Source organism: Camelus ferus, chromosome 10, assembly GCF_009834535.1.
Source record: "Camelus ferus isolate YT-003-E chromosome 10, BCGSAC_Cfer_1.0, whole genome shotgun sequence".
In the NCBI taxonomy this organism is placed as follows: domain Eukaryota; kingdom Metazoa; phylum Chordata; class Mammalia; order Artiodactyla; family Camelidae; genus Camelus; species Camelus ferus.
Genome location: NC_045705.1, coordinates 2,706,747 through 2,724,442, shown reverse-complemented (window position 1 = coordinate 2,724,442; position 17,696 = coordinate 2,706,747). Strand labels below are relative to the sequence as shown.

The 17,696-nt window shown below is 35.0% G+C and overlaps 1 protein-coding gene across 1 annotated transcript in view; it reads left to right on the top strand.

Annotated features, from left to right (window-relative positions):
* Positions 1-17,696, top strand: part of DYNC2H1 (dynein cytoplasmic 2 heavy chain 1) — a 264,118-nt gene that overhangs the window by 132,421 nt on the left and 114,001 nt on the right. Inside the window, 7 exon segments of the mRNA XM_006186202.3 lie at positions 2,124-2,213; positions 5,547-5,612; positions 7,393-7,443; positions 8,227-8,304; positions 10,945-11,076; positions 12,086-12,158; positions 17,248-17,408. Of these exon segments, the coding sequence (XP_006186264.2) occupies positions 2,124-2,213; positions 5,547-5,612; positions 7,393-7,443; positions 8,227-8,304; positions 10,945-11,076; positions 12,086-12,158; positions 17,248-17,408 (651 nt within the window).

The window sequence follows — 17,696 nt, the reverse complement described above, 5'->3', positions numbered from 1 at the left end:
CTTATTCTCTTAAATTAGGGAGCAAAATTTCATATCCAAATAGGCTTACTTAAATATACCTTTCTGAAAAGAGATGATTATTCATTCAGTTAATATTTATTGCAGACTTGCTACGTGTCAGGCATTTTTCTGTGTGCTTCGATGATACAGCATAGAATAAAAATCCCTGTCTTCATTAACATGGACTACTTAATATTTTCATGAATAAGTTATTTCAGAAAATCTTTATTTGATTATAAATGTTAAATTTCACTGATGTCTTTGCCACTAACGTAATTTATTTGAAGTTGTTCTTACATTCAGATTTGAAATGAAATGGCACCTAAGAGCTCATGCCTTGGGGGTGGCTTTTGTTAGGAAAAACTTGTCATGTCAGTCTTGGGCAACAAAATAACCTTTTTGCTGTGTATGTTTGTAATGTCCTTTGGACAAAGATTAGGTTTTAAGAGTTGCGGAAAGGCTGAAGAATGAATAATTGTGTTTTTAGTCCTTTGTTTTTAAAACATTCTGAATTTTTATATACTTTAAATTTAATCAAACCACTTATAATATTGTGCTGGTGGAAGCGTTTTTACAAAGACAGTAATGGTGTAAAGTCTGGGAGATTGGGTCATGATACATAATTGATGATATTTCTAATTCACTACATCAGCAGTTAAAACTGAAGAGTTATACTTAACTTTTTTTTGCATTAAAAATTTCATGTAAATTACTTATAAAATCTACAGTGATAAGATTATTTAAAAATTCATTTTCATCTATTAGTCAAAAAATATTTATGTTAAAATTCAATGACCCCATAAACTGTAATATAAGAACTAATAAATAAGTTAGAAGTTCTAACTAAACTTAATTAAAAAAACTGGTTGTTTCGTACTGTTTAGAAAAGCTTATAGCCCCGTCTTTCCTCAGTGACAATAGTTCTGTGATAATACGGCTTTGAATAACACTGACCTTTGTATGTATACATGTGTGTATGCATGTGCGTTTGTGTGGATGTTTGAATTTATTTTAAAAACTAATATAATCTTAAATATGTAGAGTGAAAAACTTGTTTTCCAGTGTTTTGAAAATCTACTGAATCTCATAAGTACTATATTTTGTGCCACATTAGAGTGTCTTTTAGTGGATCCAAGTTTGAATTTCACATGTGGCCTTTGCTCATAAATAGTAAAATTAAGAGGAGTGTTTGTGGTATGAACTATGAATGGTGAGCTCTTGGTTAGAGCATGCTACTAACAAGGCCAGGAACCTAAGTTTGATGCATCTGAGTGCCTGGTCACAATGTTTTCTGCTAGTTTCACACTGCTCATTCATCCTGGGTGCACATCATTAAACTGTTAAGATTATTTTACTCGTTTTTTCCCCCTCGTTCAGTTATCACAAGGGAGCAAGCAAATTTAGTCTAAATGTTATAATGGAATTGAACTTTGAGAGGCATGTATTTTCCAAGTGCACCCTGAATGAAGTAAGATGTAAGACTCATGTCATACCAAGGAAAAGGCCAGTCTTGACAGCATCCCCCTCCACGTTTTCTAACCCAGGCCAGTTTCCATTAATCAGAGGAAATAGCCATTAATGATAATTTTTCAAATCACGGGCAATCATGTACAATAGAAGTACAAAAACAAGTACAAAACTAAAACTGTAAGTTTTGATGCCACAGATTTCAAATTCAACCTGGAGGGCACGGTTTAAGATTGCTGAGATTCTTATACCGAGGATGAGAAAATTCTTTATAGTGTGGTTCTGGTAATACTGTTTGGAGGCTGGGTTGGCAGTTATAATACAAGTAATTCAGATTGATATAGTATTTTTAATGCCATTAGGAATCAAAGTGGTATGGTCAAATTCAACTCATATTGAAGTATTAGAAATTGACTGTAATTTTCATTTATTGAAACCTTTAACTCTATACATTAAAAATACATCATTTTGATTATATTAATGTAAAGGTTTAATGCATTTATTTAGCTCCTTGAGTTTGACTGGTGAAGGTAATTGTTCTAGAATCAGTTTTAAGTCTGGAGGAACAATTTATAAGCATGATCAAACTGTCGGATACTTTCTAAATGTTCATGAATTTCCTAATGGTTTTTCAATTTTCAAATTGTAATCTGCAGGATTTTGAAAATACAGAACAGAGGATCCAGTCTCTCATAAGCTCGTTGAAACATCTGGTATATGAATACATATGCTGTTGTCTATTTAAGGTAAGAAACATTGTGTTTTTCACACGTAAAATACTACCTGAACCTTGATTTAATGCAATATTAGGTTAAATTATATAACTCTGCCTTGTAAAAAGGTATTAAAATTGGCATTTCTGATATTTTCCCAGAATAATATTCATTACTAACCAGAATGCCTTCCAGCACTTGGGAGGTAGTAAGGAGAAAGGTGACGAGAAAGGAGAGCAGACACTGGGCCCGCTGACTGAGCTCTGAGCATCTCAGCAGCTGACAGAGAGAATGACTATGGAATACGTAGGTCACTTTCTAGCCACTGTTTCTTAATCTCAGCATCACTGCCATTTTGGGCCACGTAGTTATTTGTTATTAAGGGCTGCTGTGTGCACTTTAGTATATCTTATATCACCTCTGGCCTCCAGCAGCTGGTGCCACAAGCGCTCCCTTTCCCCTGTGGTGACAGTCGAAAATACCTCTTGACAATGCCAAATGTCCCCTGGGTTAGGGAACAAAATAATTTTCTATCCCTCACATTAGGAAGTAAACTAATGTCTGATCCTGAGTTACGAGAGAAATTTGTCATGGAAATCTTCATATTTATAGGACCCCAAAGGAATAAACAATGAAACACATTTTAGAAGTTTTTTGAATATTGTGGAAAACACAGGGTTTTTGCTTAGGATTTTTTTTTTTAATATCAATTCTTGGGTATAGCTTGAAGTATATTAATGAAGTGCTCTGGAAAGGCAGTTAACTAAGTGAGAAATAGAGTTACTATGGTCCAATTATATAGGCTTCTTAGAAAATCGTGAAAAAGATATGCTTAATATATTCTTCAGAATGAGATAGTAATTTTTACTATTAGTGGGATTTTGTTGAGGGTCTTTGACAGAATAAATGCTTCAAAGTACATCTCAGCACTTTGACAAGGAATATTGGAAGTCTGAAGAATTGTAATTGAGCATTTCTGCAGAATCTCCTCCTTGAATGGAAACTATGGATACATATTTTCCTTTTAAAGGGCTTCTAGTAACTGTCATTGTGAAAATCACCGATTCGGCCTTCGGTTTTAACGTGTGTAGAATGAGGAGTTATAAGCAAATAATCTCACATCCCATTTTGTTGCTAAATAGTTTCGATCCTAGATGCAAGGATGATGTAGCAGTAATTTCATTACTTACAGTTACAGCTGTACACGTATAGGTAGTTATTTTCCTTTTTACACTATCGTTTTTTTTGCTTTGTTTGGAAGGAAAATTGGTAGATGTCTAATTGCTATTTACTTCATTGTTATGTTTAAAACTAGTAAAAAGCTTTAAAACCACAAAAAAACATAATACATTTTTGATATTTATTGTCTTGTTTATCCTGTTCATTATTTCTTTACCTTAGATGAAGGGTGCTATTGTGCTCATTTTAAATATCCATTAGTCTGTGAAATAAACGTCTTAGTAGTTTATCCAGCTGGTTACTGTTCAGTCCCAAAGCTGAATTCTAACCATCTAATGCTGAAGAACATCACAGATCTCTCCAGATGACATGCCTTGCTTTTTATATATTTTAAATCACATGGGAGCTGTTTCATACACACTGTAGTTGGCTGTAGCTATTTTTCTCCGTACTTGAGTGATGGCCCTCTGCTTCCAGCTTTTATGCTTTGTTTTCATTCATTGACTGTGTTATAATTGTGAGTGCATGTTTATTTTTATTTATTCATTTAGTTGATAGGTGGTTATTGGTTACTTGCTGTGTGTGTGTGTGTGTGTGTGTGTGTGTGTGTATACAGACACACACATACACACATACCCAATATGTACTTTAATAAAATAAATTTTTCTTTTGTATTGTATTAGTCAAGACACTGGATCTTGCCAACAGAGGGGTGATTTTTCTTGCAGGAAAGATCACTTGCTGGTAGTATTTACAGGAGTCTTTTTTTGTTGTACATCTTTTGTATATATTGTATTTAATATCCTTATATCTATCTGTACATTTATAATCATATATGTATAATATTAGATATAAATAAAGTATTATTTATAATGTGGGAGAAACTAAAGTTTAAATTAAAACTTTAGTAGGGAAGATGGTGGTAAACAATTTTTTTTTTTACAGAAATGATATAAGCTTATTTTAGAAAATTTGCAAAGTATATCCAAGAAAATATAAGGAAACAAAAATAACCTGAACCTTAAAAATAAATCACTGATAAAATTTTTGATACCTGTTTCTAATTTCCTTTACAGATGTATATCCATATGTTTATGTAAATCTGTTTGTTTAAATAAACAATATGAGCTATGCTGTACACTTGGACTATCATTTATGATAGACTTGTGAATATTCAAGTTATTTCAGTTTTCTGTCCATTATAAAATATCTTGCAATGAATATACTTATTTCTTATCTTGGAGTACATTTATGATCCCTTTGCATGAATTTCTAGAAATAAAATTCCTTTTTTTCCAGTTTAAATTTTTTTCAGGTTTCTTTTTCTTTATTATGTAAAGTTACAGGTGTACCAGATAGCGGTTCACAATTTTTAAAGGTTATATTCCATTTATAGTTATAAAATACTTGCTATGGTCCCCATGTTGTACAGTATACCCTTTTAGCTTATTTTATACTTAACAGTTTGTACCTCTTAATCCTCTGCCCCTGTAGTGGCCCTCCCCCCTTCCCTCTCCCTAGTGGTAGATACTGTTTTGTTCTCTGTATCTGTGAGTCTGCCTTTTTTTGTTATAATCACTAGTTTGTTATAGTTAGGTTGATTCCATATCTTGGCAGTTGTTAAGTAATGCTGCTATGAACGTTGGGGTGCGTGTATCTTTCCAAATTAGTGTTTTTATTTTTTTCGGATATGTATCCAGGAATGGAATTGCTGGGTGCACATATGGTAGTTACGTTTTTAGTTTTTTGAGACACCTCCATACTCTTTTTTCCACAGTCGCTGCACCTTTATTATGCACTTTGCATAAATTTCTAGAAGTGAAATTTCTTGATTGAGGGGCATATAGAATGTTCAGACAAATTTAAGATTACTAATGCAAGATGTTGAGCTGGTTAGTAATAACTAATTTAAACCTTCACAATTAGATGTAAGCTAGTTAAATAAGTTTTTTTTTAATGAGATGTACACACTGATTAATCCTTAACTTTCTCTGGAAATTTTCTGTGTCCTCCCACCCCAACTTAGAAGTGTGTCCTATGTAGACGCCATCTGAAGAGTCATTTCTTACATTGATAAAAGATTATTTGATGACAGAATACAGATTTTGTGAGCCAAAATTTAAGGGCTATGCTTTTCCTAAAACAAACATTTAGAAAAATCAAGATAATATCTGTTATTCTTTTTAGGCTGATCAGTTGATGTTTGCTTTGCATTTTGTTCGAGGCATGCATCCTGAACTTTTTCAAGAAAACGTAAGTGAAAGTAAAGGAGGAAAATGCGAAGAGTTGCATAGAAATTTGGTAATGCACAGACTGATGGTGAGACTAGATGTTACTTAAGGCTGTAAATTATGTGTCAACCGATAATCTTTTACTCAGATATTTAGTGTAAGGTGCTGATTTCCAGTTCTGCTCTCTCTGGGTAAATCCAATATTCTAAAGCAATGGTAAGGCAGAGATAGAAATCTAAGATATTTACCATGCTGCCTCGATCTTTCTGAACACAGGTCTACTTTTCCCAGGCACCAGATGAGTCAGCCTTCTTATTTTCCTGTTCTAAGCAGTGGGACTGATAAATATAAAAAGTGAAACAGTATGAGTCTAGCACTACATCATTTACTGCCTCCACTGACTTGCTCAGAGTCAGCAGGTGAAGCAGGAGGGTGGGCCGTTCTCAGAAACTGCCTTTGAGCCTGCAGGTTTATGTTAATCTTTTAATGCATAATTTAACTTCATTTCTGGTCTGCCATATAACCTCTCTCAAGCTTGAAAAGGACCTCCTTCAAGATAGAGCTAAGTAAACCATCTCTGATTTGCTTCTAATATTAAAAAAAAATTATTTGTAAGTGACTTTTGTCATGTTTATGCCATTCTTATTGAAGTGGGAGTCCAGTAGCCAGGGTGTCAGGGAATGCTATATGGACAGTGGAACTTTGACCTCGTAACTTTTGACTCTTTTTGGTTAGATGTTAACTATGTTCTGGGTTTTTCTTATTTGAATAGTTAAAAGAATGCAGACCATTCCATGTGCCTATATTCTTTGTTTCCCTCTAACGCCACGTGCTCTGGATGATATGTATTGATGCCCGTAACTTTATGAACTTCACTCTTTTTAATTATACTATTTACTTTGATGTTTTCCCCTCCTTTTGTATAATGTTTTCACCGTGATCAGTATGTTCTGCAGTGTGAGACTTAATGTTCCCTAGATTTTCCTCCTGGAGTGTAAGTAAGTTATTGTTGGGAAAGGGGAACATTTTTCTTTGACTCACTTAAAGTAGTAAAATAATTCGTATCTTCTTTCTTTGTGACTGTGTAAACTTCAGTAGGAAGAGTGACTGGTCCGAACGGGTGGAGACGAGGAATGATGTTGCTTTGCTGATTTCTCCACATTGCTCTCAAATTTTAATGTTTTTTGGTTTATTTTCTGGCCAGTGTTTAACAAATAAAATGGTAGTGCCCATTATTACCTGACTGGGTGACGCAGAGTGAAGACTTAGATTTTCTGAGAGCTGTAGATTCCATAGCACTTGATCAATCTTGATTCCCTGGATTAATTAAAAAAAAAAAAAAAGAATGATGACAGTCTTCTCCCAAACTGTTGGAAAAAATAAGTTAATGGAAGTACTTTTTTCCCAATATACACAGTTTAAAAACTTTTGCTACACCTTATTGCTTATCTTTTAGTTAGGAATAGCATAGAATAGAGGACAAATTAAAGGGAGTGACAAATGCTAATTAAATAAGACATTTTAGTTCTGAGATATTGAAACTCACATATATATACTGTGGTTATATTTTTGTCTTAAAATTGTTTCTAGTAGATTTCATATTAATGTTTTATGTTGAATGATGCATGAACTCATCCTTATAATGTTAATGTGCTAGGAGTGGGAAGACGTGCAAAAAGTTTTATTTTTTCCCATGTTTTTAGAAAGTTGGATTATAAACCATCTTATAGGAAAATTTTAAAAAATTTGTTAAATGTTAATAGAGTTATTTTTTGTGTGTTTCTCATATTTTTATTCAACAGGAATGGGATACGTTCACAGGTGTGGTTGTCGGAGACATGCTGCGGAAAGCTGTAAGTTAAAATAATAAAATTATTTCACTCTTAGGGAAAATAATCCTGGCTTTGGTTTCATGAAATATAACTTGCCTCAGAGGAGTTTTAAACTACTGTTGATTATATTTTAATTAGAGGTGTATGTCCTTGCCTCTATGTGCTAGTGTGAAATGGACCTAAATGTACTTTTTTTTGGTCTTTGAGGACATACATTCTTTTGAGAATATTTGCTGAATATAAGAAATTCATATGGTTTGTTTTCTCACTATATATATTTTGTCCTGAGAACACTTTTGTCATTCTAAGAAAATCAAATCTTGAATTATAACTAAGAAAATGTTCTCATATAAATGGAGTTAAAAATTACTTCATTTAACTTTTGATAACTTCACTCAAATTTAGCTTTTTCTCCAATTTTCTATTTGAACATGTAGTGGATAATATTCTTCAGAGCAGCCTATCCAAACTGTATTGAAAAACCTATATTGTATTTGAAATGCAAGATATTATTAAAAATAATACAATTTTTGTCAGTTTCTTACTACCTTTGAGTTTTTCTAAAGTTTCACAAAAGAGTAAGCCCAATGAAAGTGAATGTAACATTTGTCTAAATGGTTATCTATACCTTATGTAGCATTTTACCATGCTGAGTTGCAAAATACATAAAAAAATTAAAAATACATAGAATGAGCTTTTTTCTTTCCCGAACTAGTGTTCATAAAATTAGCTAGTCAATTTTTAATTCTTTGAAAGTCTGAATTTTACCAAATACACCAAGGAAAATAATTGCTCTTATTAAAGGACTCTCAACAAAGAATACGGGATCAACTTCCATCTTGGATAGATCAGGAAAGGAGCTGGGCGGTGGCAACATTAAAGGTATTCCTTGTTTTTACTGGGAGAGATGTTTAATTCTTTTATAGTTTGAATTATTTCCATTTATATTTTTTGTGCTACTTATTCATACTCAGTGTTGATATTTCTGTGAATATGACGTGAAATTTCTGGGTAAAAGAATATCAAAGAATTACTCTGATCAGTCCTTTAAAGAATAATTTATTAATTAATGTTTCATTCAGTGTATCCGTATTGAGTCTCTACACTGGCGAGATTCTGTGCCATATACCCACAGGGAATATAAAGATAAGTCTTCTAATGTGGTCTTTGGAGGCCTTATTTGTAGAATAATTGAGGATCAGTAATAAGATGCATTATGATTCTTATCTTGAAAAAAGTTGGAAAAAATTTCAAATTCAAACTGTTTCTCTCACTTCTGTTCACCTTTTAAATCTCTCTCTCACTCAGCTCTCCTCCGTCCCTGCAGTCAGTCTCTTGGTTTGGGCTCTCATCACTCAACTGGAGATTTCTACTTCCAGTCCGACCTCTCAGTGTCTCCTGTCCGTCCTTGTCCCGTTATCCCCTCAACCTGAAATGGCCTTTGACTGGTTTTACCTCTCAAATGTCTATTTATTTTTCAGGGCTTAGCCAAAGCATTACCTCCTCTGATTTTTTTTCTGGATTTTGATCTTTTCTGTAGCATGTATCTTAAGTCCGTCTGTATCACAGCAACTGTCATAACTCATCCAAAGTGGTCTGTTATGTCTGCTTGTTCTGCTAGGTTGTAATCCACTGACACTAGTACTCTTGCTTTATTAACTGTACGTCCCTAATGTTTAGCATGAAACCTGACTCCTTCATTCCTTTGTTTATTAGGTATGTGCCTGCTGTGTGCCAGATGCATAGTCAATTCTTATTAAATGCTCTTTTTTGTTGTTGTTGATTGAATTAAGATTACAGGTAGGCAAAGTAATGACACAAGGATAAGGTAAATTTTGTGTTTAGATATTCCATAGTGTTAAATACTTACTAAGTATTTATAATATATGCTGGTTGAGGATGGTGAGTACAGATATATAAAAGCTTTGATTCCTGCTTTCCAGGAAACATTTTTCAAGCAATTATAATGAAATGCAGAAAATCAGTAATTACGAAAAATAGAATTTGAAGGGATTTCTGGATTATTGGGCAAGTCTTCTGAATTATCTCATGAAATCCTAGTGGCAAAATTAATAACAGGATCCAGCTAAAATGGCTTGAACAGTTGATCCCCTAAGAGCTTACACTTGGGAAAACAGTCTTCCCGGGTTAACCTAAAAGTTGTAATGATGCTTTTTCCCACATACTCATTTCCTGTTAAGTAAAGAAACACAGAGCATTTTGGATGGGCAACTTCCCTATTCAGAGAAGATTTATAACATACATTAGTGTTTTGTTACCATTTTAGTTTACAAAACATTTTCAAATTAATGTTATCATTTATCACACCAACTTTAAGAGAGAGAGATTTTTAACTCTTTTTACAGATAAGAAATGAGAATCAGTTTAGTGAGTTGCTAAACATGAGCCTAAATTTTATTTTTAATTTCATGTTTTTGAGGACCTGTTGTGTGCCAGGCGTCATGTTAAAGACTTCAGGTGCAATCTTATCTTATTATCAAAATAATCTATTGAGGAGGTCATAACTAGGCCTGTTTTTGAGAAGAGGAAACTGAGGTGTAGACAGGTTAAGTAATTAAGTAATTACCCATGATTAAATAGCTGGGAAGTTTTGGAGCTCTGATTTTAATTCAAGCATTCTGATCCCAAAGTCCACTGCCTTTAATATGTAGGTTTTTCAAATAAAGTGTTTTCTTTCTCTCTTACTCTCACTTCCCCCATCCCTTCTTTTTCCTTCTCACCTTTTTTTTTTTTTTTTTTAACCCCCAGTGTGAGTTGGGTGGTGAGGATGGGGCATAGGGAAGAAAAAGCAGCTCAGAAGCCCAACTCCCAACAGTTCTGTTTTCCTTACTCAGGCTAACGTGTTGTTTTTGTTGGGATTGAAAGGTGAATATACTTCTCTTGAAATCTTTTCCATTCTTCCTTTCCTTCGTCCTGCTTTTCTTCACAGCTAGGACTACGGTCCAGTAGCACGTAATTAAAATGTTAAGAGTAGCCAGCAGGTGTGGATGACTGACTATGTCCAAAGTACTATGCAGAATTTGAAAGTGGATCATCTCATTAAACATGTGCCCCATTGGGAAGCAGCTGCAGCTACTGTCCTTACGTAACAGATGAAGAAATTAGGCACAGAGTCCCTTAGAAAATATAGAGTCAAGATTTGAAGCCGGGCATATTTTTACACTCCACTGCCGGAACTCCGTTGTGGCAGTGGAGCGTGGCGATGTGCACCTGGCTTTAGTGAAAGTTCTTTTTCCACGTGGTGGAGATACGTAGCAATGTTTTTACATAGAGAAAAGATTTGTTAACTTGATTTAGTGCTAGTTTGGAAATATTTTCTTTTAATTCTGGATTAGTCTACTGTACTATTTCTGACCTAGAAATGATTAAATAAGCCAATACAAATTAAAAAACAAATGATAAACATCTGTCAGTAATTAGTTTCCTTTTACTTTTTTAGGAAGTGTGTGTTTGTTACATGTATGTCATTATCACTGCATATGGCTATTTTTATTTTTTCAGATTGCCCTCCCCAGTCTTTATCAGACGCTCTGCTTTGAAGATGCAGCTCTGTGGCGTACTTATTGTCATAATTCAATGTGTGAGCAAGAATTTCCTTCTATTCTTGCAAAGAAAGTTTCCCTATTTCAGCAGGTAAATTATCTAAATGCATGAAAGTGCTTCCTGTTTCTTTTGTCATTCAGAATCCATTTCAATAAAAGCTTTGCTTTGAGGATAACCTTAATGGGCACAGGTGGGTGAGGGTTCTGCCTTGGCCACCTTGTGCAGATAGTGAAACCACTGGCAGAGTTTCTGGGTTGGTGTCTCCCAGGGAAGCGCTCCGTACTCCACCTACCTCCGGGCCCAAGGGTGACTTTGCAATAGAGAACTTGTCTCATAGAACGAAATCACGGTATAGATTGTGTAGGTTCTTCACTCATATCCCAGGCTTCTGTCTAAGAAAAAGACCGTATGGTGAGGAATAGGGGATTTTTTTTTTCCATTCCATTTCAAAACACAGTGATGAAACCTACTGGTGGGTTCCGCTCAGTCTTTGCTAGACCAAAGTCTTAGAGCTGGGGGGGGGCTACAGGATGTGGTGCTCCAGGAAGTAACCCTCCCATTTGTATCTCTTCACTAGGCTGCTGGCTGTGTTTCTGTCTCTTTGTATTCCCGTGTTGAATTTTATTTCTTCAAATCTGTTTTTAAAAAAGGGGAGAGGGGTGCAGCTAAGAAAAGCTTTATTTGAAAACTTACAGATGTAAGAATAGATATATGTGATTCAGCGTAAAATTAGTGACTTGAAAGTTTAGAGAAGAGTTCTGGGCCTCTGCACGGCTGTCACCGGAAACGCCTTTACTTACACCCCTTACTTCCACCTGCCATTGGGCCCTTTAATTAGACCTTGAGGACACAGCTGACCCTACGACCATTACGTGCTGGCGTTTACTTTTGATGATGGATCTGATAGGTTTTAGTAATATTTCAGCTATTAAAAACGTGTCTTTGTTTATACCTACTTTGATAGTTTGAGGCATGGAAATACTGTGGTACAGTAATTAGTGTTCACATATTTTGATCAACATCTGTTTAATTAACTATTGTTAGTTACAGCTGTTGTGGAAACGTGATTATTTAAAAATACTCTGCACTTTATTTTAAGGTTCTTGTGGTACAAGCTCTCAGACCAGACAGACTGCAAAGTGCCATGGCTCTGTTTGCATGTAAAACCCTGGGTAAGTACAGCACTCTTAAAGAACTAGACCACGGACTTGAATTATTTGTTCTAAATTTACGTTTCATTTTATGCTGATTTTAGATTAGAAAGATTACCAGGTCTTTTTTCCTTTATTCCACTTAATCTTACAGTCTCTACCTGTTTTAAAGAATCAATGCTTTGTGCTGGATATGACCACACTTAATTATGTGTTAAATTTGATGCATAATTGACATCCTGTATTTAGGGTATCTAGAGTTTTAAAAACTATTTTCTTATGAAAGCACTTTAGACATTTATACATTTGTCCATGATTAGGATTTGAAAGCAGGCCATCAGATCTTTGATTTAGATAATTAAAGTAAAACATATTCACAGATACCATATTTTCAGGAAATAAAGCCTTCAAAATGAGTTATTTTTTGCCTTAAAACAAAAAAGGAGAACTTGTTTTAAATTGCAAACAAGCTGTGTAATAAGTTTTTAAGTCTTTCAGATAGTCTTAAAGGAAGAATTAAAAATTATCACTCATTTGAAAAAATACACCATATTAGTATTTGTACAAGAAAAGTTTAGAAAAACTATGTCAAAGAAAGAGTTTGAAAAAGATTTTACTTGAAGCACAGAATCATCCAAGAATAGTGGATTTTTACTATTCTAAACCACAGGAGGTTTTAGAATTATGTTGGAAATGAAAAGTCTGGCAAAACTAAAATAGTATACTGACAATTTTTTCTAGAAATCCTCCATTTCTATTTAATTTTTTCATATAATTTATATAAAATTTTATATAGAAACTTTTTTATTAATTGTAAATTGTAAATTGCAATCAAATAAGCCTAACATATGTATATTTTCTCTAAGTTAAAATTGCTCATATAAACAAGCTAGCACAGAGTTTTATGGAATTGAAAAATTATACTGGCCCTTCCATGCTTATCACTGAAACTTAATAGTACTGAATAATCGTTCTTTTTTAGTGTGTAAAACTGTTACATTTGGGGATGTCAGAGTACTATTTTGAGATATTATCTCTTAGCTTCAGATGACCAGTTTTGTCCTAGTGAACTCACTCTTACACGTTAAACGTGAATGTTCGTAAGAATAATCATAGCTAACACCTACCTAGCTCCCACTGTATTCCAGGTACTGTTCTAAGTGCTATATAGTTTAATCCTTGCAGCAACTTTAGGAGAGGCTATTTTTACATCCTTTTAAAAATGAGGAAGCCAGATCACACAGCAATGAAATGATGGGATTCAAACCTCCTCCAGAGTCTGTGTTCTTATTAAATACTGAAAGAATCAAATGCATTCTCAGTTTAGAAGGATATTGTTGGCAGTTGCTAGCCACATGAGGGCACAAACTTCGTTTAGTTCATGGTTGTGCTCAAATACCTTGAACAGCTCCAGAATGCATCGCATCACGCGTGTTTGTGAAATCAGTGTCTGCTTTCCTAATCGGGCTCCCTGCTTCACTTACTACCTCCTCTTCAGTCCTTGCTCTCTAGAAGGCTGTGTGGTCTTTGAAAAATTAATCATCTCACTTTTTTTGTATAAAATCTCCAAATTCTTCTCAAAACACTTAGAATAAAATCCAGATTTATACACAGTTGAGCCTTGAACAACATGGGTTTGAACTGCACAGGTCCACTTTTATGAACATTTTTTAATAGTAAATTCTACAGTCCTTCATGACTCTGAGGATGGGGAACTGTGGATATGGAGGAACTGTGGATACAGAGGGTCAGCTCTAAGTTATGTGTGGATTTTTGACTGTGTGGAAGGTCGGTGCCCCTAACACTTGCACTGTCCAAGGATCAACTGTGTAAGCTTACGAAGCCCCACACGGCCTGGCCCCTGACTGCTTCTCTGACCTCATCTGGTACCCCTCTCGCTTACGACTGTGCCTTCGTGGGCAGACCCTGCCTTAGGACCTTTGCGGTGTGTTTGCTATCTCTTTGTTTGTTTGCGTTGTTTTTTATTTATTTCTTTTTTTTCTTTTCTCTTCTCTTTTTTGTGGTTGGCTTCTCTGTATCATTCAGACATCAACCTAAAATGTTGCATTTTCAGAGAGGTCTTTCTGGGCCATCTGTAATCAGTAGCAGCACATCTACCTGTTTTAATTCTTTACCCTTTTCCTAACACTAACTGATATATTTCCAGCTCATCTGCATATTTGTTTTATGTTCCTATCACTCAAATGCAAGTTTAAGTAAAATGAGGCAGTTTTCAGAGAGGTTCTTAGGAGGCTGTTCTCCTCTCACTCATTTAAATCTTTAAAAATAGGCTCTTTGTGCCACATTGCACATGACCTTTCTTGTTGGATTTATAGTTTGATCCTCTGCCAACCCTTGGAGTACTTCTGTATGGTACTATTTCATCTCTAGGTTAAATGATGTTTAAAGTTTAATGGCATAAAGTGAAAACTTCATGATACTCACATATTCAAATGCTTTGAAAGTTTAATATGCTTCTAAAATCGTACTCTACCTATTTCTAAGCAAAAGCTACATATACTGATACATGGCTGGATAACTTTGTATTTGGTCAAGTGGTTTTATGAATACAGTTTTTATATAAAATTGGAGGTTCTATTGTGTGAATAAGTTCTAAAAATTCGCATTTTACTGGAGAATGACAAGCACTGGTCTTTTTAATCAGAGTTTAGAGATTCGATTTCAAATGTGATTTCTCAAGTATCATTCTTATGGAAAAATTTTCTATTAAGGTTTAGCAATCCTTTTTATAACCTATAAACTTTAAAATAGTAACTTACAAAGACGTGTTTATGAAAGTACTTTCCATTTGAAGACTTAAGTTGGCAAAGCAGTCCTCAAAACTTTTAGGCGTATCACTTTAGTATAATCCTGCAAACCAAACCTGATGTACTAGCAAAACCTCCTACATTACTTTTTGAAAATAGCAGTTACCAGATGCAAATATTCTGACTTCCTGTAATTCTGATTTAATAACTGTCCTGAACAAGATATGATGTGCGTTGAGGTGGTAAGAGGTACGTCCCCATAAGGTGCTGCAGTGGCTACAGGGAGCAGTAACTTCTCAAAGGTTCTTCATCAAAAAGTCTTTGTGGGCCTTGCAGCTTTCCTAGTCTTACTGCCCTCTAGTTCTCTTAGCATACTGACGTCCTTCTGCGTGGTCTTTGGTTCCGTAGCTCAGTCTGTCCTGTGAAATCTGTGTTCAAAAGTAAAGGAAAGACCTAAGGAAACGTGTATTCGGCTTAAGTGCTACACTTCAGCAGCTTAGAACCACATCCGTCTATTATCTTATGTAAATTACCTTTTACCTCGTCATTTTTGTAACTTCATTTCTGTTGTATCGCTATCAGAAATTACTCAGTTGTTTTTAAAACCTTACTGTCTTGCCCAGTTTAACTAATATTAAGTTAATAAAAATTCTTGTACATGCTTCTGCATTCAAATTCTGAATTATTTCTTCAATTAATTATAATTTGAATTACTGAGTCAAAGGCCATGTGCATTGTTAAGACTTACAGTGCATTTTATCATATCACAGTACATTATTTGGCCTCAAATGTTTATTGAGTTTAGGAATAAATGAATGTTTGAAGGGGTGAAAATATTTATTACATTGCCACAAGTACATAAGAATTCTTTATTATTAGACAGTATGATTACCAATTTAAATTTAAATAAAAACAAAATTCACAAAACATGCCTCTAGGTTTAATTCATCAGTTTTAAGTGGCTGTTGAGGTACATTTCACCTAGTATTAGGAACACTTCTGTCTTTGAGAATTCTTGCTCAGCATTATGGATTGCTGTTAGAAAGAAGAGAGGGGAGCGGTTCAGGTGTGAAATTTGTCTTTTCAGGATGGTCATCTGGAAATGCCTATTTTAGCCCATCTTGATGACATTGAATTCGTATGTTAAAGTTTGTTGTGGGAGTCCTTAAGAATGTCTTTTCCTGCTCTTTTGGAATTCCTGAGTTGCAATATTGTCTGTTCTGCAGTTGAGGGTATAAAGAAGCCCTTCTTGCCTCTGTTCCTTCTGTTACATTCAGATCCTCTATTTTGAAACTCTTGTGTCATACTCTTCTCTTTCAGCTCGGTTCAAACAAGTGCATTTTTGATTTTTAATTGAAGTAGGTCTTCCTTAGCTTGGCTTTTACTAAATACATTAATCATGGAAACATTAGAAGTTTTAACAGAAGAGATTTAAATATAATAGCAAAGTTATAATTTCTTGTCACAAACTTTATAGTTTGTGAAGAGCTTCAGAATAGAAAAATGTACAACTGAATTGCGTTGAACGCAGTTAGCAGTTTGGGTAGCATTTGGCAAGGCATTCATTTCTTTGTGCATTAGTTTCCTTATACATAAAATAAACTGCCTCACATAATGCTTAGTGTAGAGTAGGTGATAAATAAATGGAGTCTGTTTTTATTATGTATCCTATTTTGCCCCTAAGTAACCTATGGATTGTTTTCATCCATGTTTTATAATTGAAGAATTTGAGGCACAGTGTAATTTGGTGATTTGCATCGGGCCGCTTGGCTAACAAACATAAACTATATAGAGAGCTGTATATTTCTGCTCCAAATGGAGAGGTTTTTCGTTCTATTCCACTTATTTTTCTCTAAATGAATGGGCATAAGAAATAGCTGTTGATCCTATATCCTGACAGTGATGTTATTTACCAGGTCATGTGGAGCTCTGATTCTCCACATGCATGGCACAGAGGAGGCACTCAGTTACTGTATAAATGAATGAGAAGCTGTACAGCTAGATGGTTGGGTTCCATCTAGTACGGAGAGAATTGTGTATGAAGACCACAGTGCTGATTGTGTGTTGAGTGTGGTATTCAGGGCACCTCCCTCTTAGCGTTGTTGTGATTAGACGATGGCAGGGATGTAAAGCATTTGGGAAGATGCCTGGCACCTGAAGCATTCAATAAACGTTAGTTATTACTAGTAAGTGAATGATTTTAGAGTGAGAAAACTTTAATATGTATAGGATTATAGTTCACCTAGTTACTCTCTATTATGTATCATCCAGTTAGTTTTAACAGACTTTTTTCCCCGATTAATGTTGCTTTCTGTTTTCAATTTCTTTAATATATCTTTTAGGACTAAAGGAGTTGTCCCCACCCCCTCTGAATCTCAAACGTTTGTACAAAGAGACGCTAGAAATTGAACCCATCTTGATTATTATTTCCCCGGGCGCGGACCCTTCCCAGGAGCTCCAAGAACTTGCCAGTGCCGAGAGGAGCGCGGAGTGTTACCACCAGGTCAGTACCTGTTACCCTGTGTTCCTGCTCCAGCTGTGGCTCTTCCTGCCACATTTGGTTCTGTCAGTGAGACAGGCTGTGGTTGGCCAGCTAAGGTCTCCCCAGAGTGTCCACGTCCCGATCCCCAGAACCTGGGAGTTTGTTACTTTACACAGCAAAAGGAACTTTGTAAACGTAATCTAAGCATTTTGAGGTGGAGAGGGTATCCTGGATTATTCAGCTGGGCACAGTATAAATAATCATAAAGGTCCTTGTAAGAGGGACACAGAGGCCTGAAGGAAGGAGATG